This window comes from Chinchilla lanigera, unplaced genomic scaffold, assembly GCF_000276665.1.
Source record: "Chinchilla lanigera isolate Chin_1 unplaced genomic scaffold, ChiLan1.0 scaffold00067, whole genome shotgun sequence".
Taxonomy (NCBI): domain Eukaryota; kingdom Metazoa; phylum Chordata; class Mammalia; order Rodentia; family Chinchillidae; genus Chinchilla; species Chinchilla lanigera.
In genome coordinates, this window is record NW_004955468.1 from 6,502,497 (window position 1) to 6,528,388 (window position 25,892).

The 25,892-nt window shown below is 47.5% G+C and overlaps 1 protein-coding gene across 2 annotated transcripts in view; it reads left to right on the forward strand.

The window, feature by feature from the left end:
• Positions 1 to 25,892, forward strand: part of Tshz3 (teashirt zinc finger homeobox 3) — a 221,540-nt gene that overhangs the window by 54,330 nt on the left and 141,318 nt on the right. Inside the window, exon 2 of one of the 2 annotated variants that reach the window (XM_005400095.2) lies at positions 11,963 to 16,838. The exons of the other annotated variant lie outside the window; for it this stretch is intronic. Coding sequence (XP_005400152.1) covers positions 11,963 to 15,168 — 3,206 coding nt within the window. The 3' untranslated portion in view covers positions 15,169 to 16,838. Of the gene's footprint in view, positions 1 to 11,962; positions 16,839 to 25,892 lie in introns of those variants that run through there. 2 annotated transcript variants of the gene reach the window in all.

Consider the following 25,892-nt stretch of genomic DNA (forward strand, 5'->3'; position numbering starts at 1 on the left):
CTGAGGTAAATGCATACCTCTTTTCTTATTCTTTATTTTGAGGCAGAATCTTGCTATGTTGTCTGGGCTGGGCTTGAACTTGCAGTCCTTCTGCCTCAGCCTCCCAGAGTTCTGGGATTGTAGGCAAGTACTTCCACCAAGGCTTGTCCTGGGTTTTGAGATCACCAGGTGTGTAAGCAAGCTGCTTGAAGGAGCTGCCTTGTTGGAGACCACAGTCTGCCCTCTAAGAATCACTCTATCCTACCTCCACAAGCTCTCATACTCTAGAGCTGAAGATGTGTAAGGTGCAGAGCCATTAGCAAAATTGGCCACGGCTCATGTGTATAATTTGAGAAGTCCAAGGCATTCCCTGCCCCTAATAATTCACCAACTTCTGTCCCACCAAGGTGAGAGAATTCTTTCTGTGGATGAAGTCATTCTAATTTATTGTATCCATTATGTGTTAGGATTTACCTTATGCCTTTTGTGCAATAAAAGGGAAAGAGGATACAGGGAAGGGATTTAGAGCTTGGATTCTTTATTCCGTATGGGTGCAGAACTTGGAAATATATTGAGCTCAGAAAGAGGAATGAGAATGTAGCACACACAGCAGTCTTCACTTCTGCTACCCTCTTGCCAGGACGTATGCTAACACTAGCTGTTTTGCCTCATCTGATAAACCCTCACTGGTCACCAGGTAGACCTATTGGGGTCAACTCAGACACTTCTCAATTGCACAGCTGTCTGCGTTATGGCTTGTCTTGTCAGCTCCCCAGTGGATCAAGGTGGCCTCAACCATGCAGCACTCCTGTGTGGGACAGGTGGCGATAGCACGGACTCCCAGGGAGCTGGCTGTTGTGGACTGCTGATCAGGGGCCTAGTTGGTTGGTATGTGCTGGAAGTCAAGGACAAAGGTTCCTTAGATGCTCCCAGACTAGGTATTTATTTACTCTTTGTTATCTGAAGAGTTGTCTGGGGCAGTTGCATTTGTAGTATGAGTGTGTCCTTGGAACATTTATTTTTCTTTGCATGGGCTGTGTGCCCAAACTGCGGCAGAGCACCCGCTCCAGAAGCAGCAAGATGAGTATCACTTTAGCGGTGGGGAAGCTGTCTTCCTTTTCTGATCTTGGAGAGTCTCCCAGCCTCCTGGCCTCCTCATTTCCTAAGCTACCTCAGGAGAGAGCTGGGAAGGAAGGGAAGTTGGTCTGGTTAGGGACAGCTGAGGTGGCATAGTTGGGCTTCCTCACTACGATGAAAATCCAAAGAAAGAAAGCAGAGGCAGTATCTTTCTTTTTTTGTTGTTTTGGTGACACTGGAAATTGAACCTAGGGTCATTGCTCTGAGCTAAATCCTCATTCCCCTTTTCTTTATTCTCTTTTTTTTTTTTTTTGGTTTTTCTCCGGTACCGGGAACCGAACTCACGACCTTGCGCTTTTTTTTTCTTTTTTGAGATAGGGTCTCACTAATTTGTGAACTTGCCTAGGCTAGGCTCACACTTGTGATCCTCCTGCCTCAGCTTCCCAGAATGCTGGGATTACAGAGTGCTGCCACCTTACCTGGCTGGCAGTCCCAGGCATGGCTTCGGAGGCTCCTGGCCACTTGTTTTCTGCCACAACTGGGCTAAGACTTGTTCTGGATGCTGTCTCTCTGGAGCAGGCTGGGGTTTCCAATAGCTGGAAGGTGTCCTTTGGAGCCTCCCTGTCCTGGGTGTCCTAAGAAGCAGCAGCAGCCCGTTATGGTCCAGACAACCACTGGCCACCCTGCCTCTGCCAGAGAGTGACACAGCCTTATTCACACTGAGTTTATTCACCAATCAGCTAATGCCATGCTTTTCTTGGCAAGAAAGCATCGCAGCTTTATTAACACAATGATACCCAACTGAACAAGCATTCATCTCGCACGTTACATCAAATTAACGTGTACAAAATTAATATTCCTGACCTTGCTAGGGGGAAGAACAATCAATCTAGGCAAGGTTGTCATCCTTGCAACCAGCCTTCTGGAGAAGGCCTGACCATTATAGTTTCAGCTGTCTGCAAGCTAGACCATGCCTTCCCAGGCCCTCTGCTCTGGCTTCAGACCTTTGGGTAATTCTGTTTTCTGAGGAGCCCCACGCCCAGCAGGAGTGCCTGGAACACTCCTAGCCTCTATGGTGCTATACAGAATGCCTTTTCTCTCTCTTTTCCCCTGGAGGCTGGGACCTCCGTCATCCCAGATGGCTTGGGAGGTGACTGCAGGTGCCCAGGTAGATGTATTGAGAAGATTTCAGTTTGCACTGCTGATCTGGGACCTCCTGCATAGAGGCAAAAGCGCTTTTTCCCTAGCACCGGTTTTTTCTCTGTGATGCCTATTTAACAAACAGATGTGGGCCCAACCTTCAAACCAGTCCCCTTGGTGTTGCCGAGGCTGTGTCTTACCATGCCACTGCCACTCCATCTGTCACCTCCTCTGCCATTGCTTCACTCAGTACAAAAAGGAAGTCTCGCCTCAGAACTGTTTGGAACCCTCTCCCACTCAGCAGCGAAGAGGATGTCCCTCTATCTTAATAGTTACCTGCCCAAGGGCCCCTGTGCAGAGTGCTGGGACTGTCCGCAGCATGCATGTGGTTGGTGAGTGTGGCCCGGCTTTGAGCGCCACATCTCCACCTCTCAAACCTTCTGAGCTGGCCAGGTCTGGTGCAGTGGGTGCGTTCCTCTGAGCAGCCCATCTTGTGGGCTCTGAGGATGTCTGGGGAGAACTCAAGGCCTCAAGTGAGGTTACACTAGATAGATTGGATGCTGCAGGTGTGGCCGCCCTTACAAAGGGATCACAGTGAGGTGTGTAACATGTTTATGCAGTAAAACCTTGTGCAAAAGTAACCCAAGAGGCACAACATAGCAGGACCTACCGCAGTTCTTCACAAAGCAGGAATTCTTGTGGCAAAGGGACCAGTCCATTGATCTTGCAATGTAGTTAGAGCAAAGTGAGATTTAGGTGAACTTGGGAGGAGGAAACTTAGAGTTATTCTCCCCTCCCCAAAGAGGAAGGTGGTGTGGGTCAGAGGCTGATCAGACTGGGGACTAGGCTCAGCTTGAGAAAGTAGCCTGGCTTGGGGACAGAGCATGCAGGGACAGATTGTCCCTGAAAGCCAGTGGGTGTCTAAGGTGGCCTACCCAGGCCGCACTGTGCAGGGAATCATCCAGCACTGTCTCCTACCCCAGCACAGGGTACTGAAAACTTGGGCCAGGTTCAAAAAGTGGAACTGGGGGCAAGGCCAGGCTCGGTTGATACCCTCCCCAGCTTTCTTCCTAGAAGTCCCCCAGACAGGGCCCGGGACCTGGGAGGAGCACATGCATGGACCAGGAGTGCATGTGCCTAATTTTGTGCATGTTCAGCTCATGTTGCTTCTCCCTTCCTGCCCTCTATTTCCTGCCCTCTTCTTTCCCTCCTTCTCTGGCTTTTTTTCTTTTTCCACTGTCTCCATCTTAAGGCTGCCGGAGGGAGGAGAGGTGGACTCGAGCCTCAGTGACGCTTCATTTAGGCAGAGCTTCCCCTTGTCTCTCCAGTACCTGGATGTCAACGCAGGTCATCACACAGGAAGAGCTGACCCCAGAGGCCACCACTGACCCTTCCCCTGCTGCCTGACAGTGAGGGGCCCCTGTACTTCCTCGGAGAGCAAACCTGGTGCAATTTGCATGCCTCTGTTTGCAGAAGCCCTTTAACTTGGAAAAGTCCTGCGTGTTCATTCATATGATCACCTGGGAGGTGGGTGTGGCCAATCTTATGCCATTTCCTTCCTCTTCTCCATTTGTGCATGAAAGCACTGAAGCTCGGAGACCCGCAGCCAGTCCTTACAGCCGTGCGAGCAGTCTTGGGCGGAGGGAAGCTGAGTGCCACAGCCACGCTCTCTGTGATGCTAACAAGTTTCGCAGAAGAGAATGCAATGTAGAAATGCTAGCAGCAGTGGCAGGTCCTCCCCAGAGTTTGGGTTACTGCCCTGCTGCAGCACAGCCCTCCAAGGCAGGCCACTGTGGCTTCTCAACTGTGCCTTCCCAAAGTTCCTGCAGGGGTCTCCTCTGTGGTGGGCCACATGACGGTGATGCAAGCCAAGAGGACAGGAATGGTTAAGATAGCTGAGCATCTTGGCATCTTTCCTTGTCCAGACAGATTCTGCAGCAGTATGGGACACTTAGAGTCAGAGTGCATGACACACACAGCATTGCCTTATCTAGGGAGGGGGTCTGCAGAGGTTTATTGAGCACACGCCCTGGAGTTTGGTCAGAGACTTGAACCCAGACCCAGCAGCCTTATTTTCAGACTACTCAATTTTGGCCATATCCCTGGCATTTTCTGAACGGTCCTGATTTTCATGTGATCACATGCATAAGGGCCAGAGGGGCTCGTGGAGGGGCTCCTGGCCACACCGGATGCCGTAATGTCCTCTTTCCTCAGGAAGACTCCCGATCATCCCGCAGGCAGAATCAAGCCTGTCTCTCATCTGCTTCCGGCTTGCTCCCTTCCCCAGGGTTGGTGTTAACTTTCTTCTTGGTCACTCCCTCAGCTGGTTAAGTTATTCTTTAAGAAGAGAAATAAGTACTGTGTGTCACCTGAGTACTTGGGGGAGGCAGGGAGCAGCCCTGGGCCCAAGCCTTGGCGGTGATCCCCAGGAGCATCCTGGCGGCCACTTCTCCCTGCCCGCTCTTGGCGGTTGTGTTCCTGGTCTCCTTTGTCCCAGCATCCCAAGCTCTAGGCCTTCTCCATTCTGCAGTCCTCTCCACTAAAGTTGTCTTTTCTCTCATCTTTGTCTCTTCTCAAATCTCTATCATGTTCCCTGTTGGATCCTCCTTCCCCCTGGTCTCTCTTTTTTCCTCTTTTTCTCTCTGGTCCTCCCCACCCACCCTCAGCCTTCTCAAGTCCCTGAACAGGTAATAGCATCCGACCCTTTTCAGTGACACCCTTCCTTCCGGTCACTCTTTCCTCCCTCCCTCCCTCTGGCCCCCGCCTCTGTCTTCATCAAAGTCGAGGCAAGTTGGTGGAAGGTGCAGAGGATGTTTCGCACTTTGCGGCAGAGGATGTTCTTCAGGCTGTCATTTCACATGGAGCTGGGGCAGGGGATCTTAGAGGGCTTCGACTAGCAGTGCACCTTCCTGGAGAGTTTTCGGTGTTCAAAAACAGAGGGTTGTAACTTTAGAGCCTTCATTCCAGCCCAGAAAATGTTAATATCCCCAGGGAAATTTACCTTGAAATTGCTTCTGGGAACATGGCACAGCTATACCCTCTCTGCCTTCCTTCCTTCCCACCCAGTGCCCCTATCCCAGCCCACCCACAGCCCCTGTGGCCTGGGAGCACAGAGCCAAGCTGCTGCCTCTTCGCCTTTGGAAGAGTCCTCACAATGTGACGCAGGTAGTTCCCACTTGTCTAGAAATGAATTCCATTATGCCCCAGCTTACTGCTTTATATTTATATGGAATGTATTAATTTCTTCTTACCTAGTGGTTGAGTTTAGTTAATGATGATAATAAATATTAATGAGGGAGCAGCTGCCTTCTGACCTTCTGATTGCTTTGGTGGGGCGGCTCTTCATTCCTTGGACACATCTGCATCCCCAGCCACTGCTGAGCGGTGGGCGGGAACTCAGGGCCCTCCTGGAGGGGCACGTGTGAATCCTGATGGGGGAGACAGCCAAAACTCTGCCTTGCAGCCCTCTCAGGGACCTAGCACAGCACTCATGCACACACTTTTCTGTGTGGTGCCCTCACTCTGGGACCTGGGCCTTATGGGAGAAATCACTCCATGTATTTCTTGGAGCTTGATGGAATTCCACTTTCCATGTCTGCAGAATGGAGATCATTTCATCCATCTCCCAGGACCCTTCTGAAGATCACAGACTGTGAATGGGGAAACGATTTGTGCACATGTGTGCATAATAGGCAGGATCATTGTTTTCTTCATCACATGCCCTTCCCAGGGTATTGGGCTGTAGGACTGTTGGAGGCTTTTGTAAATCTGGGAGCCTTGATTTTTCTGGAGCCTGGCTGTACCTAAGGATCCCATTTGGATCTGCTGAGGAAAGTTCTTCAGTTCATCCAGTGGTCTTTAAAGGTGTCCTTGGCTCCGAGTACTCTACAGATCGATTATATCTGCTGCCTCAAGCACGTGTTTTTTGTTTGTGGAGTCAGGAAATTGGGGGTGCAGGTTGGCAGTCAGGTGCAGCACTTTGGCTATCATATTGGAGAGAGACTTTGTCAACAGAGCTCCTAGGGAAAGATTAAATGCAGGTTCCTCAGTCCACCCTCCCTCCCTGGTGAGGCTCTGCCTGCCGCTCTGTATTTCTTTTACTTTTGCAGCTGTTGAGTGGTGGTTTGCATGGGAATCCCCTCCCCTCACAGTCCAGCTGTCTGCTCTGCTGGAGCAGGCACCAAAGGTTTCAGTCCTTTCTGTGAAAGAGAAAAGAGGCATGATAATGCATTCTTGAAGGCAGGTGTTTGGGTGTGGACACAGTCAAGGGTGACTCCAACAAAAGCAGACCACCAGCTAGGAGGCTCCCTCATCTCTTCCTTGGCAGTGGCTTCTGCATCCTGTCCATCCCCAAGGCCCATCCTCTTGACATGCATTGCTGGAAGTGCCAGTCACACTCAGAGAGCACAGGCCCAGGAAGGACTGTGTACCACATCCAAGGACACCTCTCTGTTCTGGGACTGGCTGGAGTCTGGCTCCACCTGATATGTCCACACAAGTATTTAGGAGATACAAAGGAGTCATCTATGATGTTCATTCCGTCCACGTTAGTTGGTCATCATGGGCTAGGGCCATCTTTTGGAAATGGTGTGAATGTGTCTCCCACGGATTCCTGTTTTGGAGGTGTCATCCTTAGTGTGTTGGTGTAAGGAGTGGTGGGGTATTTAAGAGGTGGGGACTAGTAGGAGAGCCCAAGATCATTGGGGGCGCTGCCATTGGAAGGAATTAAGGGAGTTCTTGCAGGACCCTGAATTAGTTCTTGCAAGAGTGCACTGATAGAAGAGGAAAGCCTGACCCCTAAATTTCTCGCTGGTTTCCTGTTCCAAGATGTGGCCTTTTCTTCCTGTGTACACTTCCACCTTTTGTGAAGGGGCCCTTGCCAGAGCTGCGGATGTGCCATTTGGGTTTTCAACTTCCCAAATTGTGAGCTAAATACACCTTTTTTTCAAAACCTCAGGTATTTTGTTGAGTAATAGAAAAGGGACTGATAGAGCTAGATGATAGGTTTGTGCCAACCATCTGGGGTATAGAGTGTAAGATGCGGAGGCTGGTCCTCATCTCATGGAGCTGATGGTTACAACATCTGGAGCATCTGGCTGTAGAGCAGTGATTTCAGTGGTATACTTTGCCCATGAAAGGGCACTACAGGGACAGAATCTGAGGTCAGAAAAGCCAGAAGTGACCTTTCATGTACAGCCTGGGGAAGGTCTTACTCCTCTCTGCACCTGCCTTAGCGTGTCCAGCTGAGCAGGCGGCAGTGGGAAGTGGGGAGTGAGAGGTTTTGGCTCATTCTAGAATCTGAGACTAGACGGGAAGCAGTGGCCAAATGGTGGAGGACTCTTGGAACAGCTTTGAGGGATTTGGATTTTATTTTGACTCACTGAAGGTGTTTTGTGGGGAGGGGCCGGGTGGTTGACATGACCAACTGGCTTTTTGATAATCCCAGTGGCTTCTGGGGGGCCTGGTGTCAGGGAGTTGATTGAGGACAGGGTGAAAGGTGCTGATGGCTGGGCCAGGCCGAGGTGGGAGGAGACAGAGCTCCAGTTACAAAGGCTGTTAACAACACCTCTGGTCTGGCAGTGACCTCCAACTAACCTCTTTTCCAATGAGAAAACTAGTGTCTGTTGCTCACCTACTGTGTGCAAGACTGACAAAGGATACAAGGTCTTTGTTCCTGGAAAATTCAAGCAAGAACATGCAGAAAGTTAAATAGCTACAGGGGATTCAGAAACTGCCTATAACAATAGTGGAGCTTCCCAAGGCCATGTGCAAGTTCCTTGTCAGGGGCTGGTGATGGATAGCACTTGTCGCTGAGCGCGGAGGACCAAAATGCTGGGCTGGGGCCATGTTCCTGTGAGACTCACCCATCTGTAGTGGATTTCTTAATGATTCAGGCAGTCACCCACTCTCCTCTTCCTCTTCAGCTGATCCACACAGAGCATTGATGAACTGTCCAAGTGTCCCAAAACTTCCTTTTTGCCAACCAGGAGCTCTGCAAGTTAGGTTCAGTCCAGAGATGCAGAGACTTAGGGACAACTTGTTTGTTGAGTGTTTGTGCAGATCCAGTGTTTAGGGAGAAGGAGCCAGAGAAAAGTTTACCCTCAGCTCTTCACCCTCTAATCAGAAAAGTTGTAAAATGATGCAAATACAGAAGAGGAAGCCTTGTAGCTCATTACCTCAACGCCCTGTGTTTTACAAATAGAGAAACTGAGACTTGAGTGTAAACGTGATGTCTTGCTCAAAGGGCTGCAGTTTACCTGGCTCCTGTGTGTCCTTAGGAAGTACTTGTGGAATGAGCAAGGCTTTTCCATGCCATAATCCACTGTCACCTCTAGGCCCATTTCTACTTCCTCTTGAAGTTTAGTAATCCAGAGCATGTATGATATTCTCAAGAGTGAAGTTACTGCAAAGCATAGTAGAAAGTCTACCCTGTATTTTAATATGGAAGGAAGAACACATGGGTAAAGCCATAGGCTCTACCTAAGGAAGAAGTTTTTGCCAGTGAGTCTGAAAAAACAGAAGCTTTGGAACAGGTAGGGAGAGTCCCATCATAGCAGTGTACACATGCACTTATGCGGACCCTCTGAAGCCAGGATAAAGTGAGGGAGGCATAGGGAGGCATAGGGAGACTAGGTCTTCCTAAGATCTAGGCCTTCTTGGCACTGGAGACTTTTACTTTCCCTCAGAGTTGGATTTTGTTCCCACCAGGGAGGTGGCCCTTCCATGTCTTTCGATATTTATTTCTTTCTCAGTCATAAAATTCATGATATTCTGACACTCTAGTGCATTTACAAAGTGTACTGGAGCATGTTGGGACCATCTTGGGCAGGGGCACATGAAGGAGAGTGCTCTAGACAGTCCGTGGGGTCACCCAGAGCTGTGTTGATGCTTCCATGGCAGGACAGGAGTCACTCCTGGCTATGGGGACCCCCGTGCTGCCCCGGGAAGGAGGTGGGCTGGAAAAGCTGCTAGTGAGCTTCATGCCAAGGTGGGCCTTTGCGTGTCCACTACTGGCTGCTGCTGCTTCTGGCTGACTGGTATCGTCCTGCAGTGACAATGACAGGGGAATTTTCTGTCTCAGATTTAATTCTGTGGAAGCTCTCAAACAGTGGTAAAATGCCCAGGGTATGGAATTCAAGCTGTTTGGAGCATGGCTAGCAGAGAGGGCTTTAATCTCTAACTTTGTGTAAATCAAGCCTTCTCTTGAATCTAAATCTCAGGGACCTGGTTTCCTCTTCATTTTCCAGCATTTTCTACCACAAATCCCCTTCTGGGGTAAGAACACCATGCACCCCAACCCATCCCATGTGTTCTGCAGACCATGAACTACATTTGGCGAAACCCAACGTGCGCTATTACAGGTACCCTCTGTGGGAACTGCAGGAGAAGATGCAGACCCCGTAGATGCCCTGACCTCCATTGCTGGGCACCATACCCCCAGGATTGATGGATTCCCAGATGCAGGACTTTCAGTGCTAAAACCAGCACAGGTCCCTGCAAATTGGGTTGCTTGATCCCTCTATCCAGATGTCCTTCCTTCAGGCCTGCCGTCTTCTCGGCGTTTAGGGATCCTGACTTCTCCAATGCGCCGCAAGTTAAAGAAGGCTGTGGGGAGGACTGAGATGTCTTATTTTTTTCCTGTTCTCTTTCCAACACAGGCATGCACATCCTTCACTGTGGCCAGCGGAGGAGCCTCCGTTGGCCCGCACACTGTTTCCCTATTCATTTTGGCTCTGGCCCTAGGAAAAGAGCTTTAGCCATGTTAATTTGTCATCTCTAAGTGTGTGGCCTCAAATATAAGCTTCACCACAGCACTTTGCACCTTAGCTAACCAGAGCAGGCTCCTTTCTTCTGGTCATTTCGATAGGACATTGAGTGGCTTTTGCACAAGGCTCTTGCTTTGTGCATTGTGTATGGGCAGCCGTGTCCCTTTCTCTACAGCTGATGTGTGCCCCTGGGACACGACTCCCAGCCAAGCTCACATTACATTAGTGTGAGATATCACTGTTGTGTTTCAGCTTAGAAATCTTGGTGTTCAGAGTGGGGACTTAAGAACAGAACCATCACAACCAAGCAGGAAGAGTCGGGGACAGGAATATGTATTTGACTTCAAGGGAATCAATTTGCAGTTTGTTTTTCCAACGTGAAATCTGCTCGGTTCACAAACACTTTGGTCTGTGAACAGTTTGATTTGCAAATAGAAGCGTTTGGCAAGATTTTGTTTTTGTTTGTGAACTCCGCACCAGGTGACAAACACGACCGCAGGCATCTTTCCTGACCGGACACGAATATGGCTGGCTATCTTTTCCAGAATTGTGGAACGAATTAAGTTGGTGAACTGAGGAACCACTACATTTATATTTTGAAGTTACTGAGTTCTACAAACAAAGTGTCCATCCCATTTCCAAGAACATTTTTTCTTTATCTTTTGCTCTCTTTTAAATCAGCCTTCTAATTAGCAAGGTAGCATTCCAGACACCCAACATATTAACCTTCTGATGCAAACAGGTATTTAGGAGCTGGTAAGAAAGAGCTGCTTTTGTTTCTCCTTTGGCTTGAAACTGTAGCTCACACAAGGCTGGTCACACCTAAGTGTTCGCAAGACCACTCCATGTAGTACATGCAGAGTATGAAGCAGGCTTCATTAAGGAATAACCTGAGTCACTGAATGAAAGAAAATGGAAAAAAATCACTCTGCCCCATTAACATGCATGCTCTCTGGGCTCACGTGTCTGGGTGTGTGAGTCCTAGAACCCCCAGCTGCTGGGCCCTGCCCTTCAGGCGCTCCGGAGTGCGTGCTGGGTTTACATCACTGGTTACATTGCCTCCAGAAAGACAGGATCCCTGTTGGATGCCCATGAAGCTTATGCTGAGTAAATATTGACAAAGTAGTCTAAAGAGCAAACACTTTGACATTTGTAAGGTCCACTGGAAGGTCTTGTATATATTTATACAGCAGGAATGAGCACCGCATACCAATTTTCTTGAACTTTTTCTGACATAATTCTGCATGGATAGTGTGTGCGTGGGGGTAGCTGAGAATGGCTAAGTGCCTATGTAGGGAACACAGGCAAGGCTGGGTGGTAATGGGTCAGACACCCTCCGCTCGACCAGCACCTATTCCTTCTAGGAAACTTACTCTGAGCTTTTGGGAGACCTGCTTTTCCAGAAGGGAGGAAGAAAAGAAGCCATGAGACCTTGTTTTTAATTTATAGCAATTGATGTACTTTCTTTTTACTTCGTAAAAATCTTATTGATGTTTTTGTACTTTATATTTATTAAAGATTGAGCCTCAAAAATGTAATGAGTAAAAAATGCTTAATTTAAATTGTGAATCTGTCTGTTAAGAAATGCATTAGGGGTAGGAGAAGCATAAGACATATTAATTGACAGACAGGAACTGCTGTCTCTGAGGTTGATACAAGTAATTTATTACTTTAGAAATGAATGCCACCTCCAGAATGTGCTTCATTAATTTCAAATTTAGTTTTAATTTCAAGCTGTTGCCCCTTGAGAAGAATAAGGTGGCAAATTATGTTTGAAGAGCAGGCTTTTTTTTTTTTTTTTGCTCCAAAGAAACACCACAATTTAACTGTTTAATTTTACAAATACATTCGCCCACCTAGTTTGCTACCTTTTCCCGAGAGCCAAGAGCATATTCTAGGTATGATCAACACTTACTAATGCTTTTTCTCCCCCTTTTTTCTCCTCCTTCTCTCTTCTTTCTATCCTGTCTGTTCCTCGCTCCCACCTGTTATCACGACAGCCTATGTTTCTGATGAGTTAAAGGCGGCCGCCCTGGTAGATGAAGACATAGACCCTGAAGAGCACACGGCAGATGGAGAGCCTTCAGCCAAGTACATGTGCCCAGAGAAGGAGCTCAGCAAACCCTGCCCCAGCTACCAGAACTCCCCGGCTGCTGAGTTCTCCAGCCACGAAATGGACAGTGAGTCACATATCAGTGAGACCAGCGACCGAATGGCCGACTTTGAAAGTGGCTCCATCAAGAATGAAGAGGAGACCAAGGAAGTCACCGTCCCCCTGGAGGACACGACCGTGTCCGATAGCCTCGAGCAGATGAAGGCCGTGTATAATAACTTCCTTTCCAACTCCTACTGGTCCAACCTCAACCTCAACCTGCACCAGCCCTCCTCTGAGAAGAACAATGGCAGCAGCAGCAGTAGCAGCAGTAGTAGCAGCAGCTGTGGCAGTGGGAGCTTCGACTGGCACCAGAGTGCCATGGCCAAGACCCTGCAGCAGGTGTCACAGAGCCGCATGCTGCCCGAGCCCAGCCTCTTCAGCACCGTGCAGCTCTATCGGCAGAGCAGCAAGCTCTACGGCTCCATCTTCACCGGAGCCAGCAAGTTCCGCTGCAAGGACTGCAGTGCCGCCTACGACACCCTGGTGGAGCTGACTGTGCACATGAACGAAACTGGCCACTACCGTGACGACAACCACGAGACCGACAACAACAACCCCAAGCGCTGGTCCAAGCCCCGCAAACGCTCCTTGCTGGAGATGGAGGGGAAGGAGGATGCTCAAAAGGTGTTGAAGTGCATGTACTGTGGCCACTCCTTTGAGTCCCTCCAAGACTTGAGTGTCCATATGATCAAAACGAAACACTACCAAAAAGTGCCTCTGAAGGAACCCGTCACTCCTGTCGCAGCCAAAATTATTCCTGCAGCCCGAAAGAAAGCTTCACTGGAGCTGGAGCTCCCCAGCTCCCCAGATTCCACAGGTGGAACCCCCAAAGCTACCCTCTCAGACGCCAACGATGCGCTTCAGAAGAACTCCAACCCTTACATCACGCCAAATAACCGGTATGGCCACCAGAACGGGGCCAGCTACGCATGGCACTTTGAAGCCCGGAAGTCACAGATCCTGAAGTGCATGGAGTGTGGCAGCTCCCATGACACCCTGCAGGAACTCACGGCCCACATGATGGTCACTGGCCACTTCATCAAGGTCACGAACTCAGCCATGAAGAAGGGGAAGCCCATCATGGAGACGCCCGTCACTCCCACCATCACCACACTGCTGGATGAGAAGGTGCAGTCGGTGCCTCTGGCAGCCACCACCTTCACGTCCCCCTCCAATACACCTGCAAGTGTCTCCCCCAAACTGAATGTGGAAGTCAAGAAAGAAGTTGACAAGGAGAAAGCGGTCACCGACGAGAAACCCAAGGAGAAGGAGAAGCCCAGCGAGGAAGAGGAGAAGTATGACATCTCTTCCAAGTACCATTATTTGACTGAGAATGACTTAGAAGAGAGTCCCAAAGGTGGACTAGATATCCTCAAATCCCTAGAAAACACAGTGACATCTGCCATCAACAAGGCCCAGAATGGCACTCCCAGCTGGGGGGGCTACCCCAGCATCCATGCTGCCTACCAGCTCCCCAACATGATGAAGTTGTCCCTGGGCTCATCGGGGAAAAGTACACCCCTGAAACCCATGTTTGGCAATAGCGAGATTGTGTCTCCCACCAAAAACCAGACCCTGGTCTCTCCGCCCAGCAGCCAGACCTCCCCAATGCCCAAGACAAACTTTCATGCCATGGAGGAGCTGGTGAAAAAAGTCACGGAGAAAGTTGCCAAAGTGGAGGAGAAAATGAAGGAGCCAGAGGACAAGCTGTCTCCACCCAAGCGGGCCACTCCGTCCCCATGCAGCAGCGAGCTCAGCGAGCCCATCAAGATGGAGGCATCCAGTGATGGGGGCTTCAAAAGCCAGGAGAACAGCCCCAGCCCCCCGCGAGATGGGTGCAAGGAGGGGAGCCCCACAGCAGAGCCGGTGGAGAACGGCAAAGAGCTGGTAAAGGCGCTGGGTAGCACCCTGAGCGGCAGCACAGCCATCATCACTGACCACCCGCCCGAACAGCCTTTCGTGAACCCCCTGAGCGCCCTGCAGTCCGTCATGAATATCCACCTGGGCAAGGCTGCCAAACCCTCCCTGCCTGCACTAGACCCCATGAGCATGCTCTTCAAGATGAGCAACAGCCTGGCCGAGAAGGCAGCCGTGGCCACCCCACCACCCCTGCAGGCCAAGAAAGCCGAACACCTCGACCGCTATTTCTACCATGTCAACAACGACCAGCCCATAGACTTGACAAAAGGGAAGAATGACAAAGGCTGCTCTTTGGGTTCAGTGCTTTTGTCCCCCACGTCCACATCCCCGGCAACCTCCTCATCCACGGTGACAACGGCAAAGACATCTGCCGTCGTATCATTCATGTCAAACTCGCCGCTACGCGAGAATGCCTTGTCAGATATATCTGATATGCTGAAGAACTTGACAGAGAGCCACACGTCAAAATCCTCCACTCCTTCCAGCATCTCTGAGAAGTCTGACATTGACGGGGCCACGCTGGAGGAGGCCGAGGAGTCGACGCCTGCGCAGAAGAGGAAGGGCCGCCAGTCAAACTGGAATCCCCAGCACCTGCTCATCCTGCAGGCCCAGTTTGCCGCCAGCCTCCGGCAGACCTCCGAGGGCAAGTACATCATGTCAGACCTGAGCCCCCAGGAACGCATGCACATCTCCAGGTTCACCGGCCTCTCTATGACCACCATCAGCCACTGGCTGGCCAATGTGAAATACCAGCTTCGAAGGACAGGTGGAACAAAGTTCCTCAAAAACTTGGACACTGGCCACCCCGTGTTCTTTTGTAATGACTGTGCGTCACAAATCAGGACTCCTTCCACGTACATTAGCCACCTAGAGTCACACTTGGGCTTCCGGCTACGGGACCTATCCAAACTGTCCACTGAACAAATTAACAATCAAATAGCACAAACCAAGTCGCCATCAGAAAAATTGGTGACGTCTTCCCCAGAGGAGGACCTGGGGACCTCCTATCAGTGCAAACTTTGCAATCGGACCTTTGCAAGCAAGCATGCAGTTAAACTTCACCTTAGCAAAACACACGGGAAGTCGCCAGAAGACCACCTGCTGTATGTCTCCGAGTTGGAGAAGCAGTAGCGTTTGCTTCTGATGGAAGGACTGCAGTTTGCTTTGAGGGAAACTGTGGAAGGCACCTTAAGGCCCCTCTGTCTTATTCTTGGCACATGTTCTTATGTTAACTGCAGAGAATCACTCTGGGCTGGACTGTTTTGTATAACTGTACAGTGTTTAATAGAGGTGCATAATCAGCTGTTGTTACTGGTAAAATATGAAGGTTAAAACTCAGTGGTAAGTGTTTGGAACTTTGTGTAAATGAGATTTAGTTGTGAGCATCCCTCCTGATGCTTCAAGCTGCATGCATTAACAGACAGTTTAATTAAGCATTTATAACGAAATCAGGCACACTTTTTCCATGAGACTCCAGTGTGCTGGCATTTCTCACCCTTTCATCTTTAGCCCTCTGAGTACTTTGAAGCACTTTTGCATTAATTTGGTTAAAAAATAAAATAAAATAATAATGTATGAAGCTCTGTTTTTTAAACTCCTTACCAGCTTAGTTATGATTAATAATATGAACCTCCATTTATGCAGGTCTGCAGGGGTATAACACGCCTTGAAATTTAAAAGAATATTATTTTCACATTGAAACATAGATGTATATATTGTATAGATTTCAGACTCTTATGAAAAATGTGATTGTGGTTAAATGACCTTTTTTCTTGCATTTATAGCAACAGTGTTTTATGTACCTGCTATGCTCTGGGCATAAGCTGTGCCTATGTATAGTGTATATTTCTTTTTCTTTTTCTTTTTTAAGGTCTATGGGTTTTGTTTTTTACATGCAAACATTGTAAATTATACAGAAGATACCACAGATAGCATTTATAAAGTATACAGAAACATTATCTGAAAGCAAAGTATGATTGTTTGTTTTGCTATACAGTACATCTATATTGATAGAGGTTCATGTTTAAATTATACATATTTATTAGCATCATATTATCATTTGTTTTGAGCAGTCTGAATAAACAAGGCCAGGAAATCCATCCCTGGCAGGTATCATAACTATTTTGCACATGATTTTTAAAGGTATTTATTAGAAATCCAAGAATGCTTAAAAAGAACTCAGTGCTCAAAGGGTTAAGTCTATTTGAAAAGGAAAAAAAAAAGAACAAAAAAAACGGAACTTGTACTGTATTTCCTAAACATTGATAAAGCCTTTAAAATGTTTGTACTGTAATACTTTGCTTAAAAGTCATGAGGCATTCTGTGATACAACCTCTTTCACTTATTTATAAGCCCTCTCGGTTGCTATTTCATATTGTAGGATGCCTTTTTATTTCAATTGGTAACTTTCTGTTTTGTTCTTCCTAATTATTCTCCCAAGATCCCACACTGCAGCTTTATCTTTAGGCTTATGAAAGGTAACCCGTGGTTACCGGCTCTCCAAGTGATTCTGTTCTTCTCCATTTTTGGCAGTTAATTTGCAGAAGTAACTGACAGCTGACACCATATGAGAACCTATGTATAAAATATTGGCATGTAAACAGCACAGACACCGTAACACACTCTGTGCCCTGTTTTGTTGTTGACAATGAAACACCATTATGTGAATCTTCATATAACCCTTTTTTCTACGGCAGCATTAAAATTGTCTTTTTGCTATAATTTTGTGTTGCGTTCACAATTATGTCTGAAATGTGCTACGACTAACGAGCACATTAAAATTAAATTGTGTGCGATCTGTTTATGACTGAGTTGGTTGCTGTGTCTGCCAGGTGCTGGCAGTCGGAGGCTGCACGTAAATCAGGGGAGTTTTAGTGAACTTTGGTGTTTGAGAGCAGGGAGCACTTACTCGGTGGTGGCGGTTTGCACGGAATTTTCCCCAAGAATGAAAATTGGAAAGAAAGGAAGCGTGCGCATGAGGTTAGATGCCCTGTGGAAGAGGGACATCAAACACGTGGTGTCAGAGCTTCCCGTCCCACCAGGTGACCCTCGCGTGGGCCAGGGCTTTGCGGTCCCTTCTGGATGCAGAGACGTCAGGGCCCCGAACTGTGCAGGAAGCTGAAGGGCTAGAAAGGTCTGCAGAGAGTGGTTCCTTCCCTTCGCTTAGGGTTTGCAGACAGTAAATAGCGGAGCGGAGCTGGGCATTCGGACTTTGGGGTCCCCTGGCTGGCTCCTCTGCGAAAGCGATGAGAGATCACAAGGTGGGGGAGGGGGTGCGTGCGGGAGGAGACTGAATCTGTCCGCAGGAGGAGGGGAGTGGAAAGCATTTATATGATAATCACAAGCTTTTATTGGCCCTGGCAAATCATGCCAACAAAACGCTGGGAACATCATGTAAAACTGTAAAATACCTTTATTACTATATTCAAACTACTCTTGCCGTTATGCAGAATCGTAGCTCCGAACCTAGAATTATACAAATGAGCGATGTGTTACATCCATGTAATACATAAAACACCTCAACTTTGAGGAAAAAAAAATATTCTTCTATTAAAAATTTAAATTAGGCCCTTTCAGAGATGTTCAGCAACACGCCCACGAGTTTTCTGCTCGTCCCCACCCCTTTTTGTCAAAATCAGTCCAAATGTTCTGTCTACTTTTCCCTCGTCAAGGCAGTCTCTCTCCCGGTTTTAAGAGAGAACCTCACTAAAGTTTAAAATGGGTTTCTGGCAAATAGTGCTGTACCAGCTCTGCTCTTGCCTTGTGATGTGGGCACACACACGTGGGCTCTGCTGGCAGGCGGTGGAGAGGGCTTTCCTCTCTGGGTCCAGGGCCTGCCCTGTTCCCCAACTCCCTTGTCCCTTTCTGAGCAGTTTTTGCCCGGCTGGCCTTTACCTGGTAGGAGATGGATGTACAAGTTTCCCTCAGGGATCAGCTCTCCTACCCCAAACCTGGCTCGGGACAGAGACACCCTCCCTCCTGTGCCTTCAGCATCTTCACATCCTGGAGCCCAGATTTCCACTCTTAAATTTTTCACAGGTTAAATATAGCATCGGTTTATTAGAATCCAAAGTCCTGCATCTAACAGATTAAACTGACAACACTTCCGTCACCACCAGGGCCCATGTGGCTTGAAGGGAGATGGGATTTGTACAAGGGGTGGTGGAACCCCCCTTTTTACACTTGGGGAGAAGTACCCAACCCTCTGCCCATCTCCTCCTGAGTCCACTCTCAGGATTATCTTTAGGGCTTTTCAGCTTGGGGTAGATAGAAGTGAGGACCAATAGCCAAGGTGAGTAGCAGGGATAAGGCTCATTTGATACCCAGGAAGGGATTGCTTGTATTAGTGGGCCCCAAGAATTAATTCGACCTCCAAAAAAGTATAGTAACTGAACAGTCCAGGGTACCAGCCTTGAATATAAACTTCATTTGGGACAGTGACACTCCCCTTAGCAAGCAGTGTGGCGTTGGCTGCTTGAAGCTCACCCCACTTGGAAATGCAAGGCCATTTCTGCCCAAAGTCACCAAACCCTTATTTGGTTAACAGTGGGCCACACCTGGGAAAAGTCTTCCACTCATAAGCCAACAAGGCCCTGGATTCTCTGAGATAAAAAGGGAAAACTTAAATTCTAAACCCATTGTAGCTGGGTCCACACCCTATGGCTGGTGTGAACAGAAGCGAGTGGAAGAAGGCTGTGGTTGTCCACATCAGGTCTTCAAGTGGATTCAGGGAGGAAGGGAATGGGGGGGTTAATCACAGGTGTAGGTGACCCTGACCTCACCCCGCCCCAGCCGGCTCTTGTTGCAGTCCTACTGTATATCTTCCAGCCATCACATTTACGCAGTATCTTAAAATAACATTTGTGATAAATGTGCAATTTAACTAATTTATGGTGCTATGATGTGCTCAGGGCTACATGCAAGATGAAAATCTTAAATGGAGCTTGAACAGCTCACTTCACAACAAGAAATCAATATGCCACATCTTAGCTATTCGCTGCCGTCAACATTTAGCAATATATATATATATATATATATATATATATATATATATCAGGGATGTATCTTTAAATTTTAGGCAGTAAGAATTCTATAATTAACCAAAATCGTACATGTAAGCTACAGAGAGTTAGTTATGATGAGGGCCCAGTCTCCCTGGTATCTCCATTCTATTTTCATTCTGTAAGGAATATGTATATAAATATAGAAGAGCGCTTATTAAGGTGCCCTCTCCTCGGAGGGAGGCGGTGGCAGAGGTCAGGGCCACAGCTTCTGAGTCCCAGGAGGCTTCCTCCTGCCAAATTCTCACCACTGCAGCTAGGTGGACTTCACTGCCTCTGGCCCCTGACAGCCCATGTTCCACAATGTGGTAACAAAACACAGAAGGAGCAAAAATAAATAAATAGCCCTCTAATCTGCCCAGCTCCTTGAGAGAACAGAACTGTGAAGGCAGGAGCACAGAATGGTAGAGGGACGATACCTGAGGAGAAGGAAGGCTGCGTGGATCAAGTCCAATGTGCAACTATTGTCTCCAGAAATTTCTAAATCATCTAATAAAAAAATTGAAAAGAAAGATACTTTTTGTTCCAGATTCATCTGCGCAGTTCTTTTTAACATCAGTAAATTACAATGGCATTTTATTCTGTTGACTATTTAGCGCGAAAATAATACACTTTGTATTATAGGAAGCAGCCATAAAAATGAAAACAGCCAAACCCCAACACTACTCTTTAACAATATAAATACTTTAACTTTCAAAAAAATAGCTATTATCCTTTTAGCTAATGGAGAAATTACCATTTTTATTCTGCCAGATAGTTATTCTTTTGGTAATAGAAACACTAACCTTCTTTTTCCTTAGGGATTTATTAGTAAGCACGTGTAATCTCTGGCAAAGGAAACCTGAAAATACAGGGACCCCTGGGATCCCCTGCCAGTCGATGCCTTCCAGCCTACAGCTGACCTCAGAAAAGACAGAAAAGGTACTTGGGCTTCCATGCAATTCCTGGGTGTGCTGGCCTTCACAAAACACACTATCGGTAGCTCCAGAAACAATCTCATTCCTTTGAGTAAGCTTTTCACTCTGTCACTTAGCATAAAGCCATGGGGAAGAAAAGCTCCTCTCTGGCAGAGTCCCATTTTCCCGCTTGTGGTGTGGCAGCCCTGTCCCAGTGAGGACCGGATTTCCAGTGTCAGCACAGAGCAGCGATCAGACACAGGCAGGGCGAAATGCTGTTCGATTCAGGTGCCCTTTTTCTATCCCCCAGAAGTTGATGAGAGTCGCCCCCTCTAGGAGGATTTTCATGCAGGCAAACCCTGGAACGGGTGGGCTTTGTTAGTTCCAAGGACTTTAGGACTTGAGACCATATTCCCTGCCTTGCCAAGACAATAGATATGCCAAATTGTTGGTTAGCTGCCTGACAGCCCATGATGGCTGGGACGGTCCCAGATAGCTGACTGCAAACTCAGTCCAGTTATAGTTCTGCCCTGGATATTGGGAGTCAGGAGAGACTTCAATCAAAGTTAACAGCTTTGGGAGGTTCTGTGTGTGAGTGTCAGTGCCCCACCTCTGGCCCAAGGAGCCAGGTGTTTTCAAAATTAAATTCTAATGATAGAAGATCAGTGGAACTGCTTTTCCACCACCTTTGTATAATGTCATGGACTAATATATTCTTAATAAATCATTCTTGATGATAATGATGATAAGCAAGGTGACCCCTTTCCAGAGATTAACATCCACAATTAGCTAAGTCAGGAATTAGGATCCACTGTTATTTACCACCTCGGCTGCGTTGTCTGGTGAACAGACACTAGCCACATGTGGCTATTCAAATGTAAATGAGTTAAATACAGTCAAAAGGCTAGATCTTCAGTTCTACTGACCACATGTCAAGAGCTGCATGGTCACCTGTGGCCCCTAGCTACTTTACTGGATGGCACAGTTGCAGCACATTCTTGTCACCATAGAAAGTTTGATGGAGCAGTGCTATCTATACCATTATTTACAAGGCAATTTCCAAAGTAACAGCTCATGCCTTCATTACAGAAGTGTGTTTCCAGCCCATGGATATATCTAAGAATCCCTACTTTGCCAATATGGGTACAGACAATGATCTCACATGCTAATGTCTCTGATCAAAGCCAAGGACAGATAATTAACCTTGAGCATAAAATTATAAACAGTAGTGTAGGCATGAGTGTATGCGGTGGCTGATCATTCCCCCTGCTGTGGATGTTATCTAGGCTGAAAACTCCAAAGCCCAAAGATCTGATGGATGTGGCCATGACCTTGTCCTGCCCCCAGTCAGTGATGAATCAGGCAATCCCTGGGCTGCTCTCTTTGCCCAAGGACTTGGGGACTCCGGCTTGGTTTGGGTTTGGCTTTCTGGTTGGCATGGCTCTCGGTCTCCACACACAGGTTCTTGGAGTCCCCACACATCACCTCTTCAGACCCAGCAGCCCTCCATTCCCTCCTCGTCATCCCCAGGCAGCTGCAGGATGGCCCACCTGGTCTCTTTTAAAAAGAAAAATGTATAAATGGGGCTTTTTAAAAATTTGGGGGGGTTAGGTTTTAAAATTATTACATTTCAGCATTTCACTTCCATTTTTTTCCCCACAGCAGGATTCCAGGGACACATTTATGACCATCATAATTGTGAGTTAGAGATCTCCCAGGCCAAGTGAAATGAAATTACGAGAAACTGAAATCTGTTTTAATTGGAGCATTTATGGAAAAAAGAAGTCAGAGTGGCTGATTTTTCCTTTATGTGATTCTCCGATGCATGTCTGTACCTGTGTCCAGAAGCCAGGGCTGGGTAAACTTGGGCCAAGAGAGAACTGGGAGGAAAGGAGAAAATGAGATAGGTGTGTCAGGAAGGAGTCATTTTCTTAGATTTAAAAAAAAAAAAAAAAAAAATGGAGGTACAGTCGCCGATGTTCCGCCTCAGTGACCATGAAACCGAGTCGGCAAAAGCTGAAGGACTGGGCTCCTGAAAGCCTCATCAGGACTTGTCATCGCTCTAATGAATATCATTTAAATTGCTTTGTATATTGGTGGAGTTTGGATGTCGATTTAATTTGTGCATGTGTTTGAGTTCTTCTGCTTGGCTAGGCTAACTGAGAAGCAGCCGCCTAATGAAAACTGAGTTGGTGACAGTGTGATGCGCTCCAACCCAGTCAAATGGGTTTGAAGGGCTGCTGTGACAGCCCTCAGAAAGCAGTAGATGTGGCTGGGGAGGCAGAAAGGGTTGTTTCCTGCAGTACCTAGACCTGCTGGGAAATGTGGACTGCTCAGCATAGCTGAGATTTCTGGAGGTGGCATAGGCAGGCTCTTCTCTCAGCTCAGCCCACCTCAGCCTAGAGAGTGCCTGTCAAACTGGGGTTTTGCAATGCTCCCCTCTCTGTGGTTCAGTGGCGTGTGGACCGGATTGCTGAGGGTGGCAGTGGTGAGATTCCGACCCCATCTCTGTAGCAAAGACTATGGCCCAAACTCCCAGCAAAGAAAACAAAAAGAGATGCAGATAGTTTGCACATCCAAGAAAGTAAAGACCTTTTCTCACATTGTTCTTGTATTGGTTAGAGTTCTCTAGAAAAATAGATTCAATAGAAAATATATGAATAGTTATACTAGGGGATTTATTATGTAGGCTTATAGGTGCAGAGGCAGGAGAGTCCGTAATGGTCATCTATATGCTGGGGAGCCTGTAGCAGATCAGCCCAAGAAGATGGAAGCTGCATAGCAAGAGAGATCAAGGATACAGCACCAGTCCAAGGTCAAAGGCACATAAACTCCCTTCAGAGTTGCTGGTATGAGTTTATGTTGGAAGGCTGAAGAAATTGGGGACTGATCTCTACAGATGATAGCAACAAAAGGTGTATCTGCTCAAGCAGATTGGAGCTCTTGAAAAACATACCAACTTCCTTCTTCTTCCCTTTTTAAAAAATTCCACCAAGGCTACAAGCCTATTGGTTGGTACCACCCACAACCAGGGTGGATCCTCCCTTTCCATTTGTTGGCCTGCATGCCAGTCATGTCTAGAAACACCTCACAGACTCAGAAGTGTGCTTTTACTAATCCACTTGGCATTTCTTAATCCAGTCAAGTTGACATCTCATGATGAACCATCACTGTTTTCAACCCAAAGAGTTGTGTCATCATCTCCTGAACTTGTGTAAACTGCTTGGCTCTCTCAGGCCAGTCACTTACCCAGTTTGTCTTTGTGTTCTCCAAGCCATCCTGGGAGGGAGGCAGGCTGAGATTCCTATGGGGCTCATTTATAAATGAGGCCCAGGGAGGAGCAGTGGTCTGGACTGGGCCCTGCTGTGTCCATTGGAGAGGTCAGCCAGCCTTGTTTCCAGACGTATTGGAAACACAGAGCCTCAGCACAAGTCTTGGGATCTGCTTAATGCTTCAATCCCCTAACTTCAAGGGGGCTCTCATTCTGGGAGAGGTTCCATTTGGGGCCCCTCTGCTTCCATAAGAGAATAAGGGCTTCATGGGGCTCTAGCTTCATTAGGTGATCTTGATACCCCAGATTCTCCTGGTGGTGGTATATCAGTGAATGAGCCCAGGTCTGAGGGAGTGGGTGGGTCTGGGTGCAGGAGAGCACATCAAAAGAGCCCTCACTGCCCTCCTTCCTCCTATGCTTCTCAAGCTCTGCCCATTGAACTTGTGTGTGGATCCTGCCACCATAGCACAGCTTTTCTGAATACTGCTGATATCAAGATCAAATTCAGCACACTATTTGGGAAAAAAATGATGAGAAAGTAGAATATGCTCCAGTGATCCTGGTTATTTTCTGTGCTCTCTAAATCCCACTGGATCTTCACACATTCATGACTCTCCTCCAAGAAAACAAAATGAACTTTTGAAGACTGGAGAAGAGATGGACCTACTCCTCTAAGGGAACTAGAGGTATCTAGCAGAAAGTTCTTTTTCTACCAGTCAAGAGTTGGGGCTGGGAGTTGTAGGTTGAAGGTGGGACAGGAGGAGAAAATGTTGGAAAGGAGAGGATGTCTTAGGTTTAGATCTGATGAAGGTTCTTGGGACAAAGTGAGAGAAAAGAGGCCTGGGAAGGCGGGCCTTCCAGACTCCCAGGAAAGTGGAAACTGTAGGGTCTACAGTGGATGCCTTTCCTAGAGTGTGGGCCTATAGCTTTGCAATGAGAAATCTGAGGAACTTCTGGGTATCTGAAATATGGGGGGGGCACTAGCAGGTCTCCTTGGACCCTTTCCACCTCCTAGGATGTATGGATGCTCTCCTGTCCTGAGAGCTGCAAGCAGCCCTTCCCTGGCCAGCACACAGACCTGTGATGGCACTGAATGAATTTAGGGTCTAGCTCCAGAGAGAAGACATGTGTATATAAAACATGCTATAGGGCTGAATAAATGATGGCCTGCCATTAATACAGTGATTAGATGGAAAATGAAGAAGAAATTATGAAACTGAAACCTTGTATCTTGAAGTGGCTTGGGTAGGAGGTGTTCTTTGGGCAGGACAGGCTGGAGCTGAACCTTGAAGATATTGCCACGGCCATCATAGTGACTGATGCCTTTTATTCTATGTCAGTGTTTCTCACCTGGATGCTTCTCTAGGACTTTGTGCCACAGCTTCTTGACCTTTTAGGGATTGTAAGTTTTTTTAAGAAATAGATTTTCTTTTCAGGAAAGCATCCATGTGGGCACATACGTACATTTGCTTATGGATAGAGGACTGTGGGCTGCTTGAAGTTCCTTTGTGTAGAACTCAGTTAATAAATACTTCTCTCTACTGCCTTCTAGAATTCATAACCTGTAGGACACTGGGTTATTTCTGGGTGTGGTAGACTAGTAGGGGCTGGAGAGGTGCTGTGAGCAACGACAGGCTCAGGATCTTAAGTGCACCAAAAAAAACCCAGTGTAATTTGTTTTATGTAACTGAAGTCAGAGACTGGGGGGCTTCAGGCACAGGTGGTGCTGTTCTTCTGTTCTTCTCAGTCCCTGCCCTCCTTCTTCTGGAGGTTTGATCAGCCCTTTTATGCCTTGCAACATCGTGGGGGAAAAGAGCTTCCATTCACACTGGTGAGACTTAGACCCCTCGATACGGTTCCTCTTGGCCAAAAGTTGGTCCAGCCCTCATTCCTGGACCAACCACTGTGATTCTGATCACAAGCTCAGCCTGCCCTGCTTTTAGGTCCAATGTAACAGGCCTCCTTCTCTCTAAGGTCAGGTTCAAGGTGTACACTTAGCGTTATAGCACTGGATGCAGAGTGTTCCATTTGCACTGAGTAGACGTTCCTCTCTGCATTCTGAGTAATGCATAGCCTCTCTTTGCCAATGGAGGGATGAGTCCCCGTGTGAACCTCTCTGATTCCTCAGGAAATAGTGAGCCTGACGAAAAGACCTCAATTTTGTAGGATTCAGTGAGGAGACACCTAAACAAATTACAGAATTGCTGCAGGACCCCCAAACAGGTTCTCCTGATAGGTTGGGTGCGGTCTCCTCCTCATGGTCCAGATGTGTCTTGGATTGGGCAGTGTTTACCTTGGGAAACTCCTGATACTCTCTTTAGAAGTCACAGCTGGGGACCAGCACCCTAGGGACAGAGTGACCTTCTGTGTCCCAAGACTGTTCCTCTTTAAGTTGTCACTTCCTAGACCCTGATATGGCTGAAGAGTAGAATTTACTAGAAAGACGAACCTTCATCTTTTCTCAGTCTCTGAGGCACCTGAATTGATCAGGGAATTGCAAAATGTGTGGCTTATGGACTGAATATGACCTGCAGATTATTTGGTTTGAGCCATATAGTATTTTTTTTTTTTTTTACAAAAACAGAAAAACACTTTAATTCATTGCCAAAGTTTGAAAATTGGGAGATT